Genomic DNA, 16,575 nt, shown 5'->3' on the forward strand with positions numbered 1-16,575 from the left:
GACTAGCAGTATTGCCGGGTTTGTGCAGTAAAAGCTGACCTAGGTTTGGGTCACAGAATTGGTATAGCAGATACAGAAAAAATATGTCATTCTATGTGTGTTGCACTACCAGACAAATAAGAGAGTGTATCTAATACCAAAAGTGCTTGAAGTGTTTCTGGTTTAGTGTTTCAAACTTGAGTGCCAAAATGTGCAACCTGGACTTTTTCAACATGCCAGGGTAAAATTTGGTTCCTAACCTAGCTTCAGTGGTGACAGGTAGATTCTATGTTCTTATAGAAACATTCAAGTCACAATCTGACAGCTTTTGTTGTTCACTCTCTCATGTTTAGTGTCCGCCTGGATCCAAGCCTGTGTACTGCATTGTCACAACAGTCAGGCGTTGAGCTTTGTGCTCTTGGACAATTGCTCAGCACAGCTTCACCAGGAGACACTGTGGGCAAGAGCATGGGATAAGGTCAAAGAGGGAGGCTGGGAGGCAGATGTGGGACTTGCCAATTGTAATTTTATGGATTTCTAAGACTGCTTTCACTAAGAAGTATAACTGCGATAGACGTAGCTTTGAAGATAGGTAGCTGACTGTACTGGACATCAGTGGTTCCACTCAGTAACAAGCGAGAAAGTTGCATTCAGCTCCTGCATTTGCCTGCATTTGGAAATGCATTATCTAATTACACTCCTCCAGAGTGCTGGTGTGTTCTTAAACCATGGTGAGCTTTGTAAGAAATTCATACTGAAAACTTGGGAGAGTTACTGAATATCATATGAATAAAAGAGTAGACTCAGTCTTCATAATGTGTGGATTTTTCTCTTCTTTAGTATGTACAGGAATCTCTGTGAGTGTTTGAAATTATGCTTTAACAAATGTTACATCTGATGAGTCAACAAAACTTGCCCTTTATGTACTTCTGGTAATCTTTTCTTCTCCTCACTTCCCCTTTTCACGCAGTTTTCTCTTTCATTTTTCACTCGTGGCTTGAGCTGTGTTGTCTGAGGAAAATGTAACAACAAAACCAGAAATACATTCTCTTCACAGAATTTATGGTGATGATAACTGCAGTAGGATTAAGACTGCAAAGAATTTGACAAAATAACCAAAGACAAAATTCCCTGAAGACATGTGACTGAGGATGACTGTGCTGACTTTTTGTTCCTCTTTTCCTCAAAGTTTGCTCACTGAATAGCGAGCAAAATAAGTAACCATGTTTGGGCTATTTTTCTTCGTTTTATTCACCCCTGGAGTCAGTGAACTTCTTTGTGCATCGTCAGATCTAGAAATGTCATATACTTTTTGTGGTAAGTAAAAACCAGCTTATTCTTTTCTTACTGGCGTTTGCACAACAGTTACTGTAGTCTGAGGAAATATGATCTTTCATATTGTTTCTTTGATGAATACAGAAAAATAAAAAGTTCAGCTGTTATATTTCTGTTATTAATTAGCCTATTATAAGAATCATACTGCATAGGCATAAATATTACCAGAATGCTTGTTGCAGCAACTGTGAGAGAAGTTTACTCCCAAGTAAAGCAGGTATGTTTTGATTCAGGAAATATTAGCGGATAAGGGATTTAAACTTGTTTGCAAGTACTGAAATGTATAAGCTATCCACATTGATGTAACTAATATATTGCAATGAAGAGCTTGATTGAAAAAAAGAGGGAATGTGATACTCTGTCTGGACGGAGGATCAGTCATGTCTGGGATAACAGAGTGTGTCCCTTCTTGCTGAGTCTGTGTTGTGGGCTGCTGGATCTATGTAGTTCACTGATTTTTTTTATTTTCCTGATTTTGTAACAACTTGGTGCATCCATGGTGGCTGTGTTGAACAGGCCTAGCGTGCCCATGTGGATTCAGTGGCCAGAATGTAGGCTTTTGTGGAAATATTCTGCAAGGAAAGGCCCATGTCTTTTCTAAATTTGTGCATTACTAGTGTGTATCACTGTAAAATAGCTCTATAAACTGAGGTGCAAAAGGAGATTTTTATTTTGGGTACTTTGCTTTACATTATTACTCATGTTAAAAATATAGCAAGGGTAAAGTGGTCATACGTAAGCTCACAAACCAAACCTTTGAGACCATGGTGAGTTTTGTTTGATCTTCCTGTTGTAATTTCCGGTGGGTAGTTCTATCCGGGATGAGAAGCTGACTGCTGGTTACTGACAGCCAGACAGTTTCCCCTTGCAGGCCACTGCTTTAATCCCCAAAACACATGACAAAACCCTTCACTTTAAGCACCCCGCTATCCCATTTGCTCTCTGGGTTAGGACAGGGAGCATGCTTCCCATCGCCAGACCCACAGCAGGCAGGGCACTTCGTCAGCATGAGCACACTAGGGGGGGCAGAAGCAAACTGACTTGAGCAGACTTCTTTCCTAAAATAGTACAAACAAAAATGCTGTCTGGAAATCCTTCCAAAGGCTGTCCCTGAACGATCTTTTTAAAAATTAAAATACCAGCTAATGGGCTCTAAATTTGATTAGATTCAGGTTGTCTGATGCTTTATCACACTGCATTTGACACTGTGCATTGTACAATGCTAGGTGGGTCTCCCAAAAAGCAAATCTACTCAAAGGCTCATTTACATTATCCTGGAAAATATGCTGGTGCATTAAAAACATTTTTTGCTGTAGTCAGCAAGTTTATATAGATTCCATGGTTAGCATAAGTAGGGATATTTTCAGCAGAGGATCATGCTCGCTTACCGCTAATAAAATGCTCCTGTAGCTTCAAAAGAGGAATAAAGGTATTTCTGCCTCTCAGTTTTTCATGCAAAGTATCAACCAAATATCAACCAGATAATTGACTTCTCTTGCTACTCAAGAAATGTGCCCTGTAAGCATATAAATAAAAAATATATTTCAAAATACATATTTAATACTTACTATGAATACCTATATTAGGCAATTTTATAGTATATACCTTGTATTAAATGCATTCCAAAATGTGTATGTGTTTATTCTGAGTGTGTATATATGTATATTTTTGTTGTTTTCCTGGAGAAGCCTATTCACACTACCAATAAAAAGCACTTTTTTCCTGTAGATTCTACAGCCCATGCTTTCATGTTTAATTTGACTCCTTGCAGCACCATGAACAAATCCACCTGGAATGCTACTCTTACCTGGATTCCAAGTACGTTCCTGAGTTCCTCTTGACTAGACAATTATATTCTGCAAATGCAGAAAATTGAATACAAGCAAAAAGCTGACACGCCATCCTAAATGCCAAATGATATAGGAGATCAGTTTCTGTGATTAAAAATGGACTAGATAAACTACAGTGATGGACAGAAATGATGATTTGTGGAAATAAGTGCATGTGAGTTTTACTTGATGGATCAGTTACCATAGCTCTACATGCTAACTGGCACTGTACACGCAAACCTGAGATGGTTTAGGTGCAAGTGAATTTGTCTGGAAGAAGCAGACAAGATTTGCAAGCCCTCAAGCTATTTTGGGCTGAGGAAGATCCATGTCTTTTTTAGGAGAGAGAATATCATTAGGCTAGCCAAGTATGGCAGGACTTCTAGTAAAAATATTCCTGTTCCAGAAGCTGGAAATGGTACTGGATTGTGTATGAAAACCCAGCTTCGACATTTAAATCCGGCTTTAAGATGGCAACCTGAGTTACTTATGAAATGGTTGTGTCATAAACTTCACCTTCTGAGTAAAAAATCTAGAGCTGGACTAAGTTTGCTTCCCTGGATAGCTATGTTTGTGACGGCTATGAGCACTCAGCACAGCTTGTTTGCAACATCTGCTTAAAACTACAGAGTCCTCATCTAAGTATTTGGTTACCTGTGGAGCTGAGTGAACTCTTGTTATCTTTGCCAAAGAAATTTAAAGCAGGTTTTGAAATTGTTCACTTAAATGTTTTTTAAGACTAGTGTGTTTTGTTGAAAACCAGCTTTTTGTTTTACTGGAAATAACAGTATCAAGATATGTATTTTTGCTAGTTTTGGGGAAGTCTTAAAACGTGCTCTCTTTCAGAGAACACCAGTTTTTATCTGTCTGCATATATGGTTCTCCTCCCCACCAGCTACCATTTTCTTACTTGCAATGTCTTAACTAGGAAGTGACATCATCTTTTTGAAGATCGTCTTCAATGTCTGGTACGATGGTGCCAAAGCGTTACACTGGAAAGAAGTCATTTGCAGTGGAGCTGATGATGAATACTCAGTGTGTGGAATGCTGAAAGGAGGTGAGTGTGGAAAGCAGACGGGGCCTTTCCCTTGCCTGGCAGGTTCTCTCTGCAACACGGCCATATCCTCCCAACCCTTTTCACCACTAAGCAGGTTTCTTAAAAGACCCATGCAGACAGATTTTTCTCTCCACAACCAAGACCTTGCTTGGCTGGTGGCAGACTTCAGAGCAGGCAGTTACCCGGTGCCAGAATCCCACTGAAGTAGAGAATTTCCAAATTCTATGTTTTAATATCCTTGTACTGCAGTTTCCATCTCTATAAATTAGGATTACTAATAGTCTTCATCTCATTATAACACTTTTATTGTTAACAGCTCTAAAATTACTTGGAAAGACTACACTTGACTGGACTGTGCAGAAAGCCAGGGGCATTACTAATATCCAGAACACAGTTTATTTAGATAAGTGCCTAGATGGGTTTTTAAAGAGATTCTCTACACCCATGTATAATCCTTTCTTTTAGTAGAGTCAATCCTGTTCTAAGGCCTAACCAACATTAACATCACACAGGTTCAGATCCAGAGTATTCTGGCAGGATGTCAAGCTAAAGGACAAAAAGACCTGTAAGGAGGTCAAAATACACAGCCCATGTTTTCCTTTCTTTAAAAATGAACATAATCTCTCTTTGGTTATCATTCAGCTGAACTACTAGTGTAAGTATGGGAGTTATTGCAGTGGGATGGGTCTGTAGAAGGCATTGCTGGAGCACTGTGGTTAATTTCTATTTTCTAACGTAGTTTAGACAAATAGGCAGAGCTCTGGGAGAAGAAACAGGTGAGAGCTTTACCAGTGGAAGAGTAAATGGCATTGGCACTACTCCTAAGAGATATGCCATATTGCTTTGAAGTTATTTAGGAAGTTTGATCGATGGCTTTATGATTAAGTAACCATTTGTATTATAACTATCTCTGTTTTACAGAAACACTTGCAACAGCGTTTGACATTAAAGGTGCAAGAACAAAGTTTCCAAAGGTACTTCTCAGCATTTTATATAAAGAATAACGGTAGTAAAATCACATACTTCCATGCACGTATTTTCTGAAAAGAGGTGTTCACCCCTACTGTAGAAAGCAGCAAAAGAAAAGGTCAGAAAACTTTCTCATGCTTGAAGGGATGACTCCAGTCCTCACAGAAATCATCAGAACCATTCCAAGCAGCTACATAGATAAGAGTGGGCAGCATTATGCACTAATTTCCCTTTTTTTTTTTTTTTTTTTTGCTTGTTTTAGGGTAATTATAGCATTATTTTACAAGGATTTTCTGATGATTCTGAGAAAAATATGATCATGTGCTTGAATTTCACCATGATAGTAAAACGAGATGCTTTCTGAATGCAAGAAATGTTTCAAATCATTGCAGAACATGGAGGTCGCTTCTGCAAGCAACTGGAATCTGAGCTGCGAAATAATAAGCACACTAATTTTCCTGAGGTAGAGTACATCAAATACTGTCTGGAAAGCTACATGATGGATAGTCTTATCCGTATATAGCACTGCTGTAATCAGATGATCAGTAAATGTGCACAAACTATCTGGGAATCAGGCATCCTGATTAATCCCCAGAATAACCCTGACTGGATGTCAGGCTGAGCATTTTGGTGCTGCGCCTCGAGTTATGAAAAAGCTGAGTCCTTTCAGACTATGCTAAACTAATTCAAGACATTTTGAAGTGCAAGAATCAGAAGTTTACTTGCACTCAAAATAGAGCAGTAATTGCATCTGGGAACCGTGTTGTGTGTGGGTTTTGTCTTTAAACAATAAAATTTTTTGTTCAATCGATTTTGAGAAATGTTTTTTTATTCTCCTCTTGCTTTCTGTTAGGTGTTCTCTGTTTGCACTGAGCTGAACCAGAAGAGTAGCAATTTGTACTAGCTGATGTGCTTAACATGCAAGGTGGAACATGTTTCCAGTTACACTGATACAGTATGGCTGAATTTAGCCATAACTTATACTTAACATATACTTGTAACTTAAGCTTATAACTGCAACCCCATAGTGTGTTTTTAGCTCTTGCTCAAAGACCAAGGGGCAGAGGCTACACAAGCCTTTCAGAAGCAGGAGGATGATTGTTGCCCAACAGGTTGGTTTATTCCTCAGCTATCAAAAGCATGCCTAAAGCTTTTGCTGTGGCTTACTGCCCCTTGAGCAGCCCGACATTCAGTATGCACCGTCCCTCTCTGCTGCACCTCCACACCTGAGACCTTTGGTAAGATTTTGACAGAGTATCAGATTTGGCCCTCAGGAAGAGAGCTGGCACCCTTGGATGCCACTGTATGGTGAAAGACAGCTGACCAGAGCGGTGCACAAATGCTTCCTACCTTCAGACAGGTACCCTCATGATGTTAGGATGCCATGTTCTCTTTCCAGCCTCAGTCCCCAGCCAGTGGTAACTTCGTGAGTTCAGACACTTTTCACTAATGAAGTTGCGCTTTGCGCTGGCTGCTGGGTTGTCCTAGCAGATTGCTTCCAAATGCCTGAAAAAATGAAAACCCAGAACAAGCTGACACTCTTTCAGGCTGCTAAATACCGAGCACAAAAATTAGCAGAAGTTAAGCTTTTGATCTCACTTTACATGTAAAATTGTTTTTGAAACGGAATCAGAACACTCAAGAAAAAGCCCATACCCAAGTGTGTAGATACTTCATTTAAGACTTGGTTTCAGTATAGCTAGTTTTGCAATCAAAAGCAAAATCAAGAGTTAATAAAAATATACAAAGTCAAACTGCAGCATGTCTGGAGACAAGAAACCACAGTTACATCCATGTGGCAATGGCAAAGTCTGTACTTGTGTTCAGTTCACAGACCATTCCAGGAGCAGTCCATGATGGAGTATCACAGCAGCTGCTGCTTATATTTGAATCAAGTCACTAGAATTGCAATCAGTTTCCTCTGAATCTAAAACATCAATCAAAAGCAGACGGAGAGCCTGATAACCAAAACCTACTTTTTTTATTCTGTTTTGCACATTTCAAATAGCATTACTCGTCTAGGGAACACTCTCTACTGTATGAGTGTTTGTATCCCTTTGTACCCATTTCACAGTGTCCAGTAATCACCAGCTGAAGCCTCAAAACAATTTTTCGTGGCAAATTGTGCTGAGACTTTCAGTGCCCTGAATTATTCAAGGTGTTAGAAGAAACGCTTTGTTTATTAAGCAGCAAATTCCACAGGTAGGAGAGATTAACAGCTCCTGGGAGTCAAGGGCATTCGCGTACTCTGTTTTTCATAGGTACACATTTTAATGCCTTGTGGATTTTACAGAAAATGTACAGTATATGTAAAGGTAGAAATGGAATTTCTGTATCTAAATAGGGGCATTTATAGATAAACATATGTATTCAGTAACTTGCATTGCAGACTTTTATGTATAGGTCTTCAGCTGAAGGGTTATGATTACACATGCCAGCAGATAGGATTGCGAGGCAGAACACAGGAGCCACAACTTTATAAAGCAAAGACCTTTCAAAGGCCTCAGGCTCTCTCCTGCACATGACTGAAGGTTTCTGCTTATTGCAGTGCTGGTGGTCGCTGTGCCACATTCCCTCATGGACAAGAGGAGACAGGGTTTTGTGAGATGTAAGTTCATGCAAACAGCTTACCCTGAAATTGCTGTGATACTGTAGTGTGAAGGGCACAGCTGAGGGCAGAGCTCTGCTCTGCATGTCTTGTTCCTGGGACACAGCAGTTACAAGGCTTTCTGCTGTTGTCTGGAGCTGACAAAAGTTATCATTTAACATTTTTCCTTTCCAGACTTCCCCAAGCCCACACTTGGGGCTCCACAGCAAAGAGGAGTCTACTGAGAATGAGGTGAATTACTTTGGACTTGGTAAAAACTGATCCGGATGTTTCAATTCTCTTCAATTTATTTGGTCAGTAAACTTGGATCCATTTTTTACTTCATTTCCTGGATCTGTCTAGAGTTGGAATGGTTTGAATGCTGTGAAGCAAACCATTCACTAAGTGTTTCTTGCTTAAAATATTCACTGAGACTTGCATATCGTGAGATAACTGCATTTTCCAGGTGTTCCAGTGAGCTGTGCAAAGCCCCTTCCCCTGCAAACTGCAATAAATCAAGGAAGGCTTTGTGTGTAGCACACTCATCTGAAACTAATATTTAAAGCCTTCACAAGTATTTCTTTTTCTCTCCCTCATTACTGTTGTTTTTAAGCGGCTGTCAGGAATTGCTGCAGATGGGAAAATAGCTTTTCTTCACCCCCTCACCCTCTGTCGCCAAATATGTAATTATCAGAAGAAGCAGTTCCTGTAAAATGTGTTTTCCTAAAAGAGCGCACACTTTTTGATCTGTGTTATTACAGTTTCATGTGATAAAAACAGTAAAGCATGCATAGGTTCAAATGAAAGAAGTCCTGCTAACTGCAATAGCATATACATTTGCTGTCTGAAATTGTAACATCGTGTAAGATAGACACACAAAGGAAATTCCATGTAATTCAGGTATTATGAAAGTATATCTTGTTTCCAGGGATGTACTGGACGGCATAAACAATCCCTCACTCACCAGTTAGCTTAGCTAGTAAAAAGTGTGTGTACCCATACTGAACAAGTAAACTACATGATGCCTGCAGCAAGAAGGAGTTGAACTTGACAATGCAGGAGATGTGTCTGGATCTGTGTTGCAGGCATCAAAAGAGAAACATAGTAGCGTTAATCCCTTTTGCACATTTTTTTTTCTCCATGAAAAATGCTAGTAATTGCCTTTGAAGTGTCATTGTACCACATTATGCTGAATGACTTCAGCTGCTTCGTTCTGCCCGTGCTTTCCTGCCAGCACATTGAGTGCAGGGGCAGCAGATGGGGATAGTGACATTTCTAACGGGAAGAGGTGGGGAGGGAGGGAAGGGAGGGCAGCTCATGTCTGCAGAGCTCAGGGCAGAGAGCGCAGGAGAAAGGAAATTTGGAAACTCTCCTTGCTGCTGTTAGAAATGACTGGACTTTGGAAGTCCTAGAAAATAGTCACTTGTGCACACGTACTTGTCACAGGGGCCTTGATGCGGATTGGTATGTCCATAACCTCCTTTCTTCAAGGTACATTTTACTACTGGCAAAAAGAGACCTTATACATATACATATACGTATACATATACATTCACATAATCATACATTTAATATATATACACACATATATACACACACATATACACACATGTATGTATTTGGCCACATAATATATAACAGCTTTCCAAAGCTTCTTGGTGAAAAAACATGGAGTTTTTTAGAGAGGGACTTTAGCTTAAACAACTACCTTAGCTACAGGTGTTGTGGTTTTGAATTTAAATGTCTTACTGACATAATTTCTTACTGACATATATTTTATCTTTGTAAATTATAATTTTGTTTTAGTGCTTTTGGTTATATAAAAAGCAAATGGGAGAAAATATGGAGAAAAATACAATTTCAGATTTGAAAATATGGAAGAGAATAAGGGAGAAAGTATAAGTGGGGTAAACAGTTACAGCAAATATACAATCAGACACAAGATGTTTGAAATATTTATAGACAAAACATTGCAATATTGGTGAGTCAGAGACTAATATTAGGTTTACTCGAAAGAGGAGATTTTCTCCATTCTGACAATACGACAAGGATGAGTAAAATACCATAATTCTGTTAGAAGTGTTAAACTCACCATAAGCTCAAGGTATTAAGCAATTACAATTATAATGATCTGGGTTTTTAATACTTGGATTGCAACGGTTCCTTCTGTAAGAAGCTTTTAATCAGAATTGTTGCTTCCCTGCTACATACTGTATAAATATTTATGAAATTAGTAAGATAATATTTAAGGGTTCTTTGAAATGTGAATCATGGCCAGATTCAAAGCATCTACTAAGCATCTAGCCCCAAAAGAATGACCCAGAATCCCTTAATTCTGCAGCAAGATTTTTTGACACCTCCAAAGAGCAACTCATAGATCCTATGAATGAGGGGACTGGTTTGAGGCAGTGCAAGGTAGCAAGGGATGGCAGACAAACTGAATTAATTCTTATTTTCCAGTGCAATTTCCACTGTAATTCGTATTTCAAAGTGTTAGCAGGCTGAAAAGCATATAGCGTAACATAGTAAAGTATATACCGGAATCTAAGCCCATGGATTCCACTGGAATACAAAGCTGAAAATAGAGCCAGATGCCTAGCTGTGGTGGGTCTTGACCATAGGTATTGTTTGGATATTTAAATTGATGTTACATGGATTTGACATCAAATATATTCTATTTTGCAACAGTCTCACACGTTTCTGAGGACAGCACACTGACCATACTTCTGTGAAATACAAGATGCTAGGCAAACTAAACTATTTTATTTTCCACCACAATAAAGTATGTGGCTGTGTTATCAAAAAAGCTGTAACACAAGAACCTCAGTGCTATCTCTACACCAAATCACTGACCATTTCAGTGATTGCTTTCTCTATTTTTAGATTCTATCATCTGAAGTTTGAGAAACTAAGAAAAAAGCAATACACTTTGAGGCATGTTGCCCTAATGTGCACTGCAGTGGAACCTTTTCAGTCTGCTGTCTCTTGGTGGGACTGGAGGGTTTTCCAGTTTCTCAGAGGTCATTCACAGGAATCACTGTAGACTTGTGGCCCTCAGGAACATGGAATCATAGAATCATAGAACATCAGTGTCACTCCTTGGTGGACTGGGGTGATTACTGCCAACTGACACCTAGCGCCTTCTTTTCTGTAGGGTTGTGAGCCTTCCCCACAGTATAGGTCTGGTCTTACAAATTAATCTGATTTCCCTAAGCTCACCATGTTTGGTATCTCATCGTGCACACAGTAACATAGAGAGAATCTAGCAGTTGCATGGTAGCCTCAACTTTATACACAAATTTTTTTCTACCGAGAAGAAATATATATCAAAGGGTTAAAACCCCAAACTGACTCTCATCTTGCCAGGCTACTACATTTTCCATGTTCTTGATGTTAAACCCCTACTTGAAGTAGCATTTCCATTTCCTTCTTTCTTTAAAACTGTGAAACAATTTGCACACTTGGAGTTGAGGTGAAGGCCTCCAAATTGGGTGAGGTTTTTGCCTGTTACTGAGGGTGTGTTTTAGTTGCTGCAGAACAGCAGGGGTTTTTCACACAACCCAAGAACCACTACTTAATAAATGCATGTATGCAAAGTAACAAAATTTATCATCTCCTGCAGGGTACATTTTTTGATTTGTCAAGAGAGCATTATTCCCTTCAGGAGATCTTGATGCATGTGAAAGCAAACTACAAGATGTTGCCTGCATGCTTTATACTGGGTTTACTCTATTCATTTCTGTTGGGAAAAAACCCTAAAGTAATATTTGGCTGTTTAAACAGCTAAGATAAATACTAAAATGTTCAAGAAAAATGGAATATGCTCTGTTTAGGCTTTAAATTCTTAATAACTCTTATACAGCTGGTATCACACCCAATATAAAAGAAGGAGGTTGGATGCAAGTTAGTGCCTCGCTTTGTGAAATCAGCAACAGCTCTCTGGATTACAGTGCTAGGAGAGCTTATCCATGCTTACAGTTGACAGGCTATTATCTTGCTGAATAAAAAATTAGCAATCAAATGTGAAGGGAAGCACTGTACTTGGAACTAAATTCTACACATCCTTACTTGTGACACAAACTTGCTTCAGTCAATGAAGCCATTTTTTAGGAGGATTTTTACAGTTTAGCCCTTACTAAGTGCATACACATAATATGCACTTGTCACTGTACTCCTGAATGACTCATAAGACTAGAAACGTGGCAGAAAGCCTTTCACCTGTAAATTATCAGCATGAATCTGCCATGCAACCAAAAGTGCCTGCTGCAAGAAATTTTGTGCAAAAACCCCAAGCAGAGTTTTCTGCAGATCTCTCCATGTATTAGCAAATTTCCTCTCCTCCCCTTACTACAAGACCTACTGCGTAAAAATCTCCCACAACATGGAGGGTTTTGCTCATCATGTGACTCTGGGTCACTCAAATCCATGCACAGACTGAAGTTTTGAACATGGTTTCGTTAAAGGATTTGCCACTGGCTGAATCAGCATCTTTCCACCCTTCCCATGAAATATGAATGAAAACCAAACCTAAGTGAAGATGCTAAATCGTGTAGTGGTCATTTGTGTTTTTTCTTCTGCAGCAGGAAGAGTCTTTCTCCATACGGTTGTATAGTGAAACTGTATGCAATGCTATGGGTATACTTTGAGGGAAAAAAATGGGTTGAAAAAGCTGAAAAATCTTACAAAGCTTGAAATAGACACAGCTGGAACATCTTTGTAACATTATGATTTTCTGGGATGCTGATTCCTGGCCAGGACTCGCAATGGATTCACTATCAGGTCAAGTTTTTGGGGAGCTGTTGGGCTGGAGGCAAAACTCAGATTTAATCATACAGTACTGCAATTAAGGGAACTATTTTCTTGCTTAAAATGAGGTGTTAATTATCTTACTAATTAAAACCAGACTAATTAATTCGGATAGTGGCTGACAACACGCAAGAAGAGTTGTAACAAAAAGCTGTAGCAGTGATGCTGAGTCACTGAGGACACATGCAGCAGAAGGTAGTCAAGGATCCCCTGTCCACAGAATGGTGCTTGCTCCCTAGGCTGATCCTAGCAAAATCTGCTCTTGATTGCTCCACAGCTTGGTGCCTTACCCTCTAGGAAACTAATCTGGCTGCCGTGGTGGGTCCTGCCACCAAGGTCAGCTACCTCCCGTGCCGCTTGTCTCACTGCATGAAGGTTTACAAGGACTGCTGGAGGTGCACCTGCTCTGCTTCTGCAGCTGCTGGCTCAGGTCTGGGCTCCTTACCACCTCTCTCCTTCTCCCCTGTTCCTTATTTGCACTGAAGGAGGAAGAGGAGGCTGTCTCTGTTGGTATGGAAATAGACAGTCATCTGGATCTGGCAACAGCTGTGAGCACCGCTACTCATAATTCGGCATCAGCCTGAAAATAAGGCTGGGAAATATTATTATTCAGTGGAAGGGAAGTGAAAAGCTTCTGTTGCCTTGGAGCTATTGTTTCTCCCTCTAGCAGGGCTGCTTTGAATATTAAAGAAACTAATAGTGATTCAAATTAAAAACTGTGATTAACATGTAACTAGCGTGCTTAGCTGTGAGAAAGCAAGAGATAGGAAATGATCCAAAGCCTGTCTTGCAAAAGTGAGCAATCTCATTAAGTTGTACACTGCCTGCTGCAATGAAGTTATTTTATAGTGCAAAGTGACTTCTGTGTTGACATTTGGCATAAAGCTACTGTTCTGGTGAAAGCAGAAACCGTGTCTTCTTTAATTTTTGGTTAATAATTTGATTTTTAATTAAGAGTTTAACAGGAAGAACATTTTCTGTAGTTTCTGTGTTGCGTTTTGTTGTTGTTGCCTGGAACATTGCTGTGAATATATCCTGCAATGGCACGTCCGTGAATATTATTTTTAGACGCAGCTTTGCCATTCTTTTTTACAGGTCTCATATTAATTTTAAACATTTTTTTCTTGCATCTGCTGTTACCACCCCGCTTTCAGCCACATGCCTGTATTCATTCTTTCATTTTTTTCTTTCAAGACAAGCTCCAGCTATTCTATTTAAGTGTCTTCTTTAAATTGTATTTAAAACTGTTAAACTATATTTATTCTGCATACAGCTTTTGCATATGATATGTATGACCAAAAATGATAGTACTTTTCATCAGCAGATGCTAAAACTGTTTGTTCATCATAAAGAGCAGAAACAAAGATAATAGCTGATTAAAGAAATAATGTGTGTGATTTTATATAGGTATATACAAGAGCTTTAGCAGCAGATATAGCAAAAGGGCTGGAGCTTCTTTTTAGCAGTAGCTGATGCAGTTCAATCTCTTGCAGAGCCTGATGTTGTCACTTTGCTGCACATATTCCTTTCCTGACCCCATTAGGGTCAGGATTGCAACTACCCTTACAACATGAATATGTTGAGTTTATTAGGGTGGAAGCCATTTTTGTGCTAAAGACCCTCTTTAGAGCCTTCCATTTCTGTTCTGTACAGATATGGATCTCATCTATAAATTGCCACCTGAATATTTTCTGAACTTCACAAAAAGGAGACACACAAAAAACCCTCAAACACCTTTGAGCTAGGGAAAATTGGCACAAGTTAGTTTTCCTTGCAAGCTGTATCTTGTGTTGAGAGGTGTTAAGCAGCCACAGCCACTTGCAACATTCAGAGTGCTGAAAATACCCTTGATAATATGAAGATGTTTCATTTGAACATGCATGTTAGAGGTTCTCAGAATTGGTTTCTGCAGCTGGTTTTACGGTCATGGTCTCTTCAAAACTGAAGAAATCACACCTTTTTCTATTGTTTTACAACAACTGGACAAATTCCACATGTTGAAAGATGATACAAACCCACTAACTTTATCTAGAGCCAGAAAGTCTTTGTAACAGCTATGGGAAGGCCATTTGACACAATGCAGTTTGGACAGGGTTTTTTTTTTTGAGTATTAAAAATAACTCTAACTTGTGCTCCTGCAGAAAGCACTCAGTAACAGCCCTACAGCAATAGGACATTTGATTTCCTAGCTTTGAAATATGACACTTACCTGCTTGCTAATAGGCTATTCAATTGCTAATTAGCAGGTATGGGACCTCAAGGATATTCCTATTAGAGCTGTAAAGTGTCTGTATGAGCCAGGCAATGCGAAGGAAACATTCCCTTATTTTTCACTGAAGTGATGAGAATAGCTAAGTATTTACCAAAGAATCTGGAAAAAGAAGATTCACAAAACTCAGTGATTTTCCAGAAGTGATGTCTTCAGTCTTGGGATGATAACTTTCTGCTGCCACTGCCTTCAGTTGTGACTGAGACTGATCCTTCAGATTTGTTGAAGAAGGAACCCTGCGCTACCAGGAGAATTTGGCTGCCAAGCGTGAGCCTGCTTTAAGATGTGGCAGGAGAACAGAAGGGTGATGCTTCTGCTGGAGTTGAAGTATCCCCAAACACGAAATTCTTCTGCTAGGTCTTCAGTCATGTTGTCTCAAAAGGGGTTTCACTGGAAACATATACACAGAGGGAGCTGCAGGGTGAGGAGATCCCGATTTCATTTCCCAGGTGGCTGAACTGGGACGTCACTGATAGCCACATTTGCAGACCAGAAAGCTGTGCCTGGGAGAGCACCCTGATGACAACAGACCGGGCACACAAACTAAACTCTACGCCTGACTAGCTGGATAAAAGCACGTGTAGTTGGGTCTCCTCAAAACAACAGACTAACAGGTAACCCAATAGGACTGGGTATTTATTTAAATGTAGAGACTTCAGTACCTTGTAGACGTCCTGGGCTTTTGTATGTATTCCTTCTCTGAAGGAATTCCTGAATAGATCTCTTTTAACTGAGGGTTTTTATTATCGCAGGTCAGTGTTAAAACTGAATGCAATATTTATTCTAACGTGTGCCAAGAAATAAAGAATTACAGACTTGTAGGTTGCATTTCAAATTTGGAGACTGTTCAGCAAACAGGAAATCCTGACTTTACAAAATGTAAAAGCAGCCTTTTCACTGGGTTTGGAAAAGACTGTACAGCAGTGTTAGTGACAAAAAGTTAAATGTCTAACGATGAAGGTGTTAATGCTAGCAAAATATAACGAAGAGAGAAGGTGGTTTATTAGACTTACCAGGTTAACACTTCATTTATAGAATATTGCCCCATCTATTTAAAAGCCAGAAGTAATAAGACTTTTGGTTTCATATCTTACTGAAGTGTTTTTCCTTTCTCTGGCTACTGCATGGAGCGAAAATTCAAGTCTAACCTAATGAAAGTGGTTCCACATAATAATATTCTGCCATCACTTATGGATGAAAAGATTTGCTTAGGTTTATGCACGCATGAAAAAAGGAAAGAGTTTTGACTCGAATGAATTATTTCACGACTGATGAAAGTTTAAGGAAAAAAAGGAGAACGTAATGAAATCTACAGCCTTAATTCAGCTGGTGATAACCTGTAGATTTTGTAATGAAATGAAGGATTATATTGTCAAAATTCAACAGCAAGAAATCCTTAGCGAAGGAAAAATCCTTTGGGGTATTTGGCAAGTAGACTTTATAGGTCCCTTGGCTCATACCTCTGAAGGGTGTAAATTTGTTATGATTGGGGTTAAAATAGTGATCAGTTTGGGTAATGCTTACCCTACATGCAACGTATCCAGATAGGGTTTAAACCTCCCTTCCACCTTTCCCTACTTCCTGGGCTCAACTTCACTCCCAGTTTCTCTACCTCCTGCCCCCAGCAGCTCAGGGGGACAGAGAATGTGGGTTGTGGTCAGTTCATCACGCGTTGCTTCTGCTGCTCCTTCCCCCTCAGGGGAGGACTCCTCACACTCTTGCCCTGCTCCAAGTGTGGGGTCCC

General features: G+C 39.6%; 1 protein-coding gene across 2 annotated transcripts; it reads left to right on the plus strand.

Annotated features, from left to right (window-relative positions):
- The first annotated feature begins 1,060 nt into the window (after nt 1-1,060).
- On the plus strand, nt 1,061-5,980 carry LY96 (lymphocyte antigen 96). Of its 2 annotated transcripts, none has more exons than XM_065669400.1 (5): nt 1,061-1,296; nt 3,043-3,132; nt 4,072-4,200; nt 5,122-5,174; nt 5,432-5,980. In XM_065669400.1, the coding sequence occupies exons 1-5, from the start codon at nt 1,203-1,205 to the stop codon at nt 5,531-5,533; spliced, it is 468 nt and encodes a 155-aa protein (XP_065525472.1). In that variant the 5' UTR covers nt 1,061-1,202; the 3' UTR covers nt 5,534-5,980. The 2 variants fall into 2 exon arrangements, with proteins under 2 accessions (XP_065525472.1, XP_065525471.1); XM_065669399.1 differs by having other exon boundaries at nt 5,561-5,980.
- The last annotated feature ends 10,595 nt before the right edge of the window (nt 5,981-16,575 follow it).

This window comes from Lathamus discolor, chromosome 2 (assembly GCF_037157495.1).
Source record: "Lathamus discolor isolate bLatDis1 chromosome 2, bLatDis1.hap1, whole genome shotgun sequence".
Lineage (NCBI taxonomy): Eukaryota > Metazoa > Chordata > Aves > Psittaciformes > Psittacidae > Lathamus > Lathamus discolor.

Excerpts from the sequence above, each read along its gene's own strand:
- LY96 (XM_065669399.1), top strand. The coding sequence starts at position 1,203 with ATGTTTGGGCTATTTTTCTTCGTTTTATTCACCCCTGGAGTCAGTGAA. Across the intron at positions 1,297-3,042 it reads AATGTCATATACTTTTTGTG|ATTCTACAGCCCATGCTTTC; the intron begins GTAAGTAAAAAC and ends TTTTTCCTGTAG. Across the intron at positions 5,175-5,560 it reads CAAGAACAAAGTTTCCAAAG|GAACATGGAGGTCGCTTCTG; the intron begins GTACTTCTCAGC and ends CAAATCATTGCA.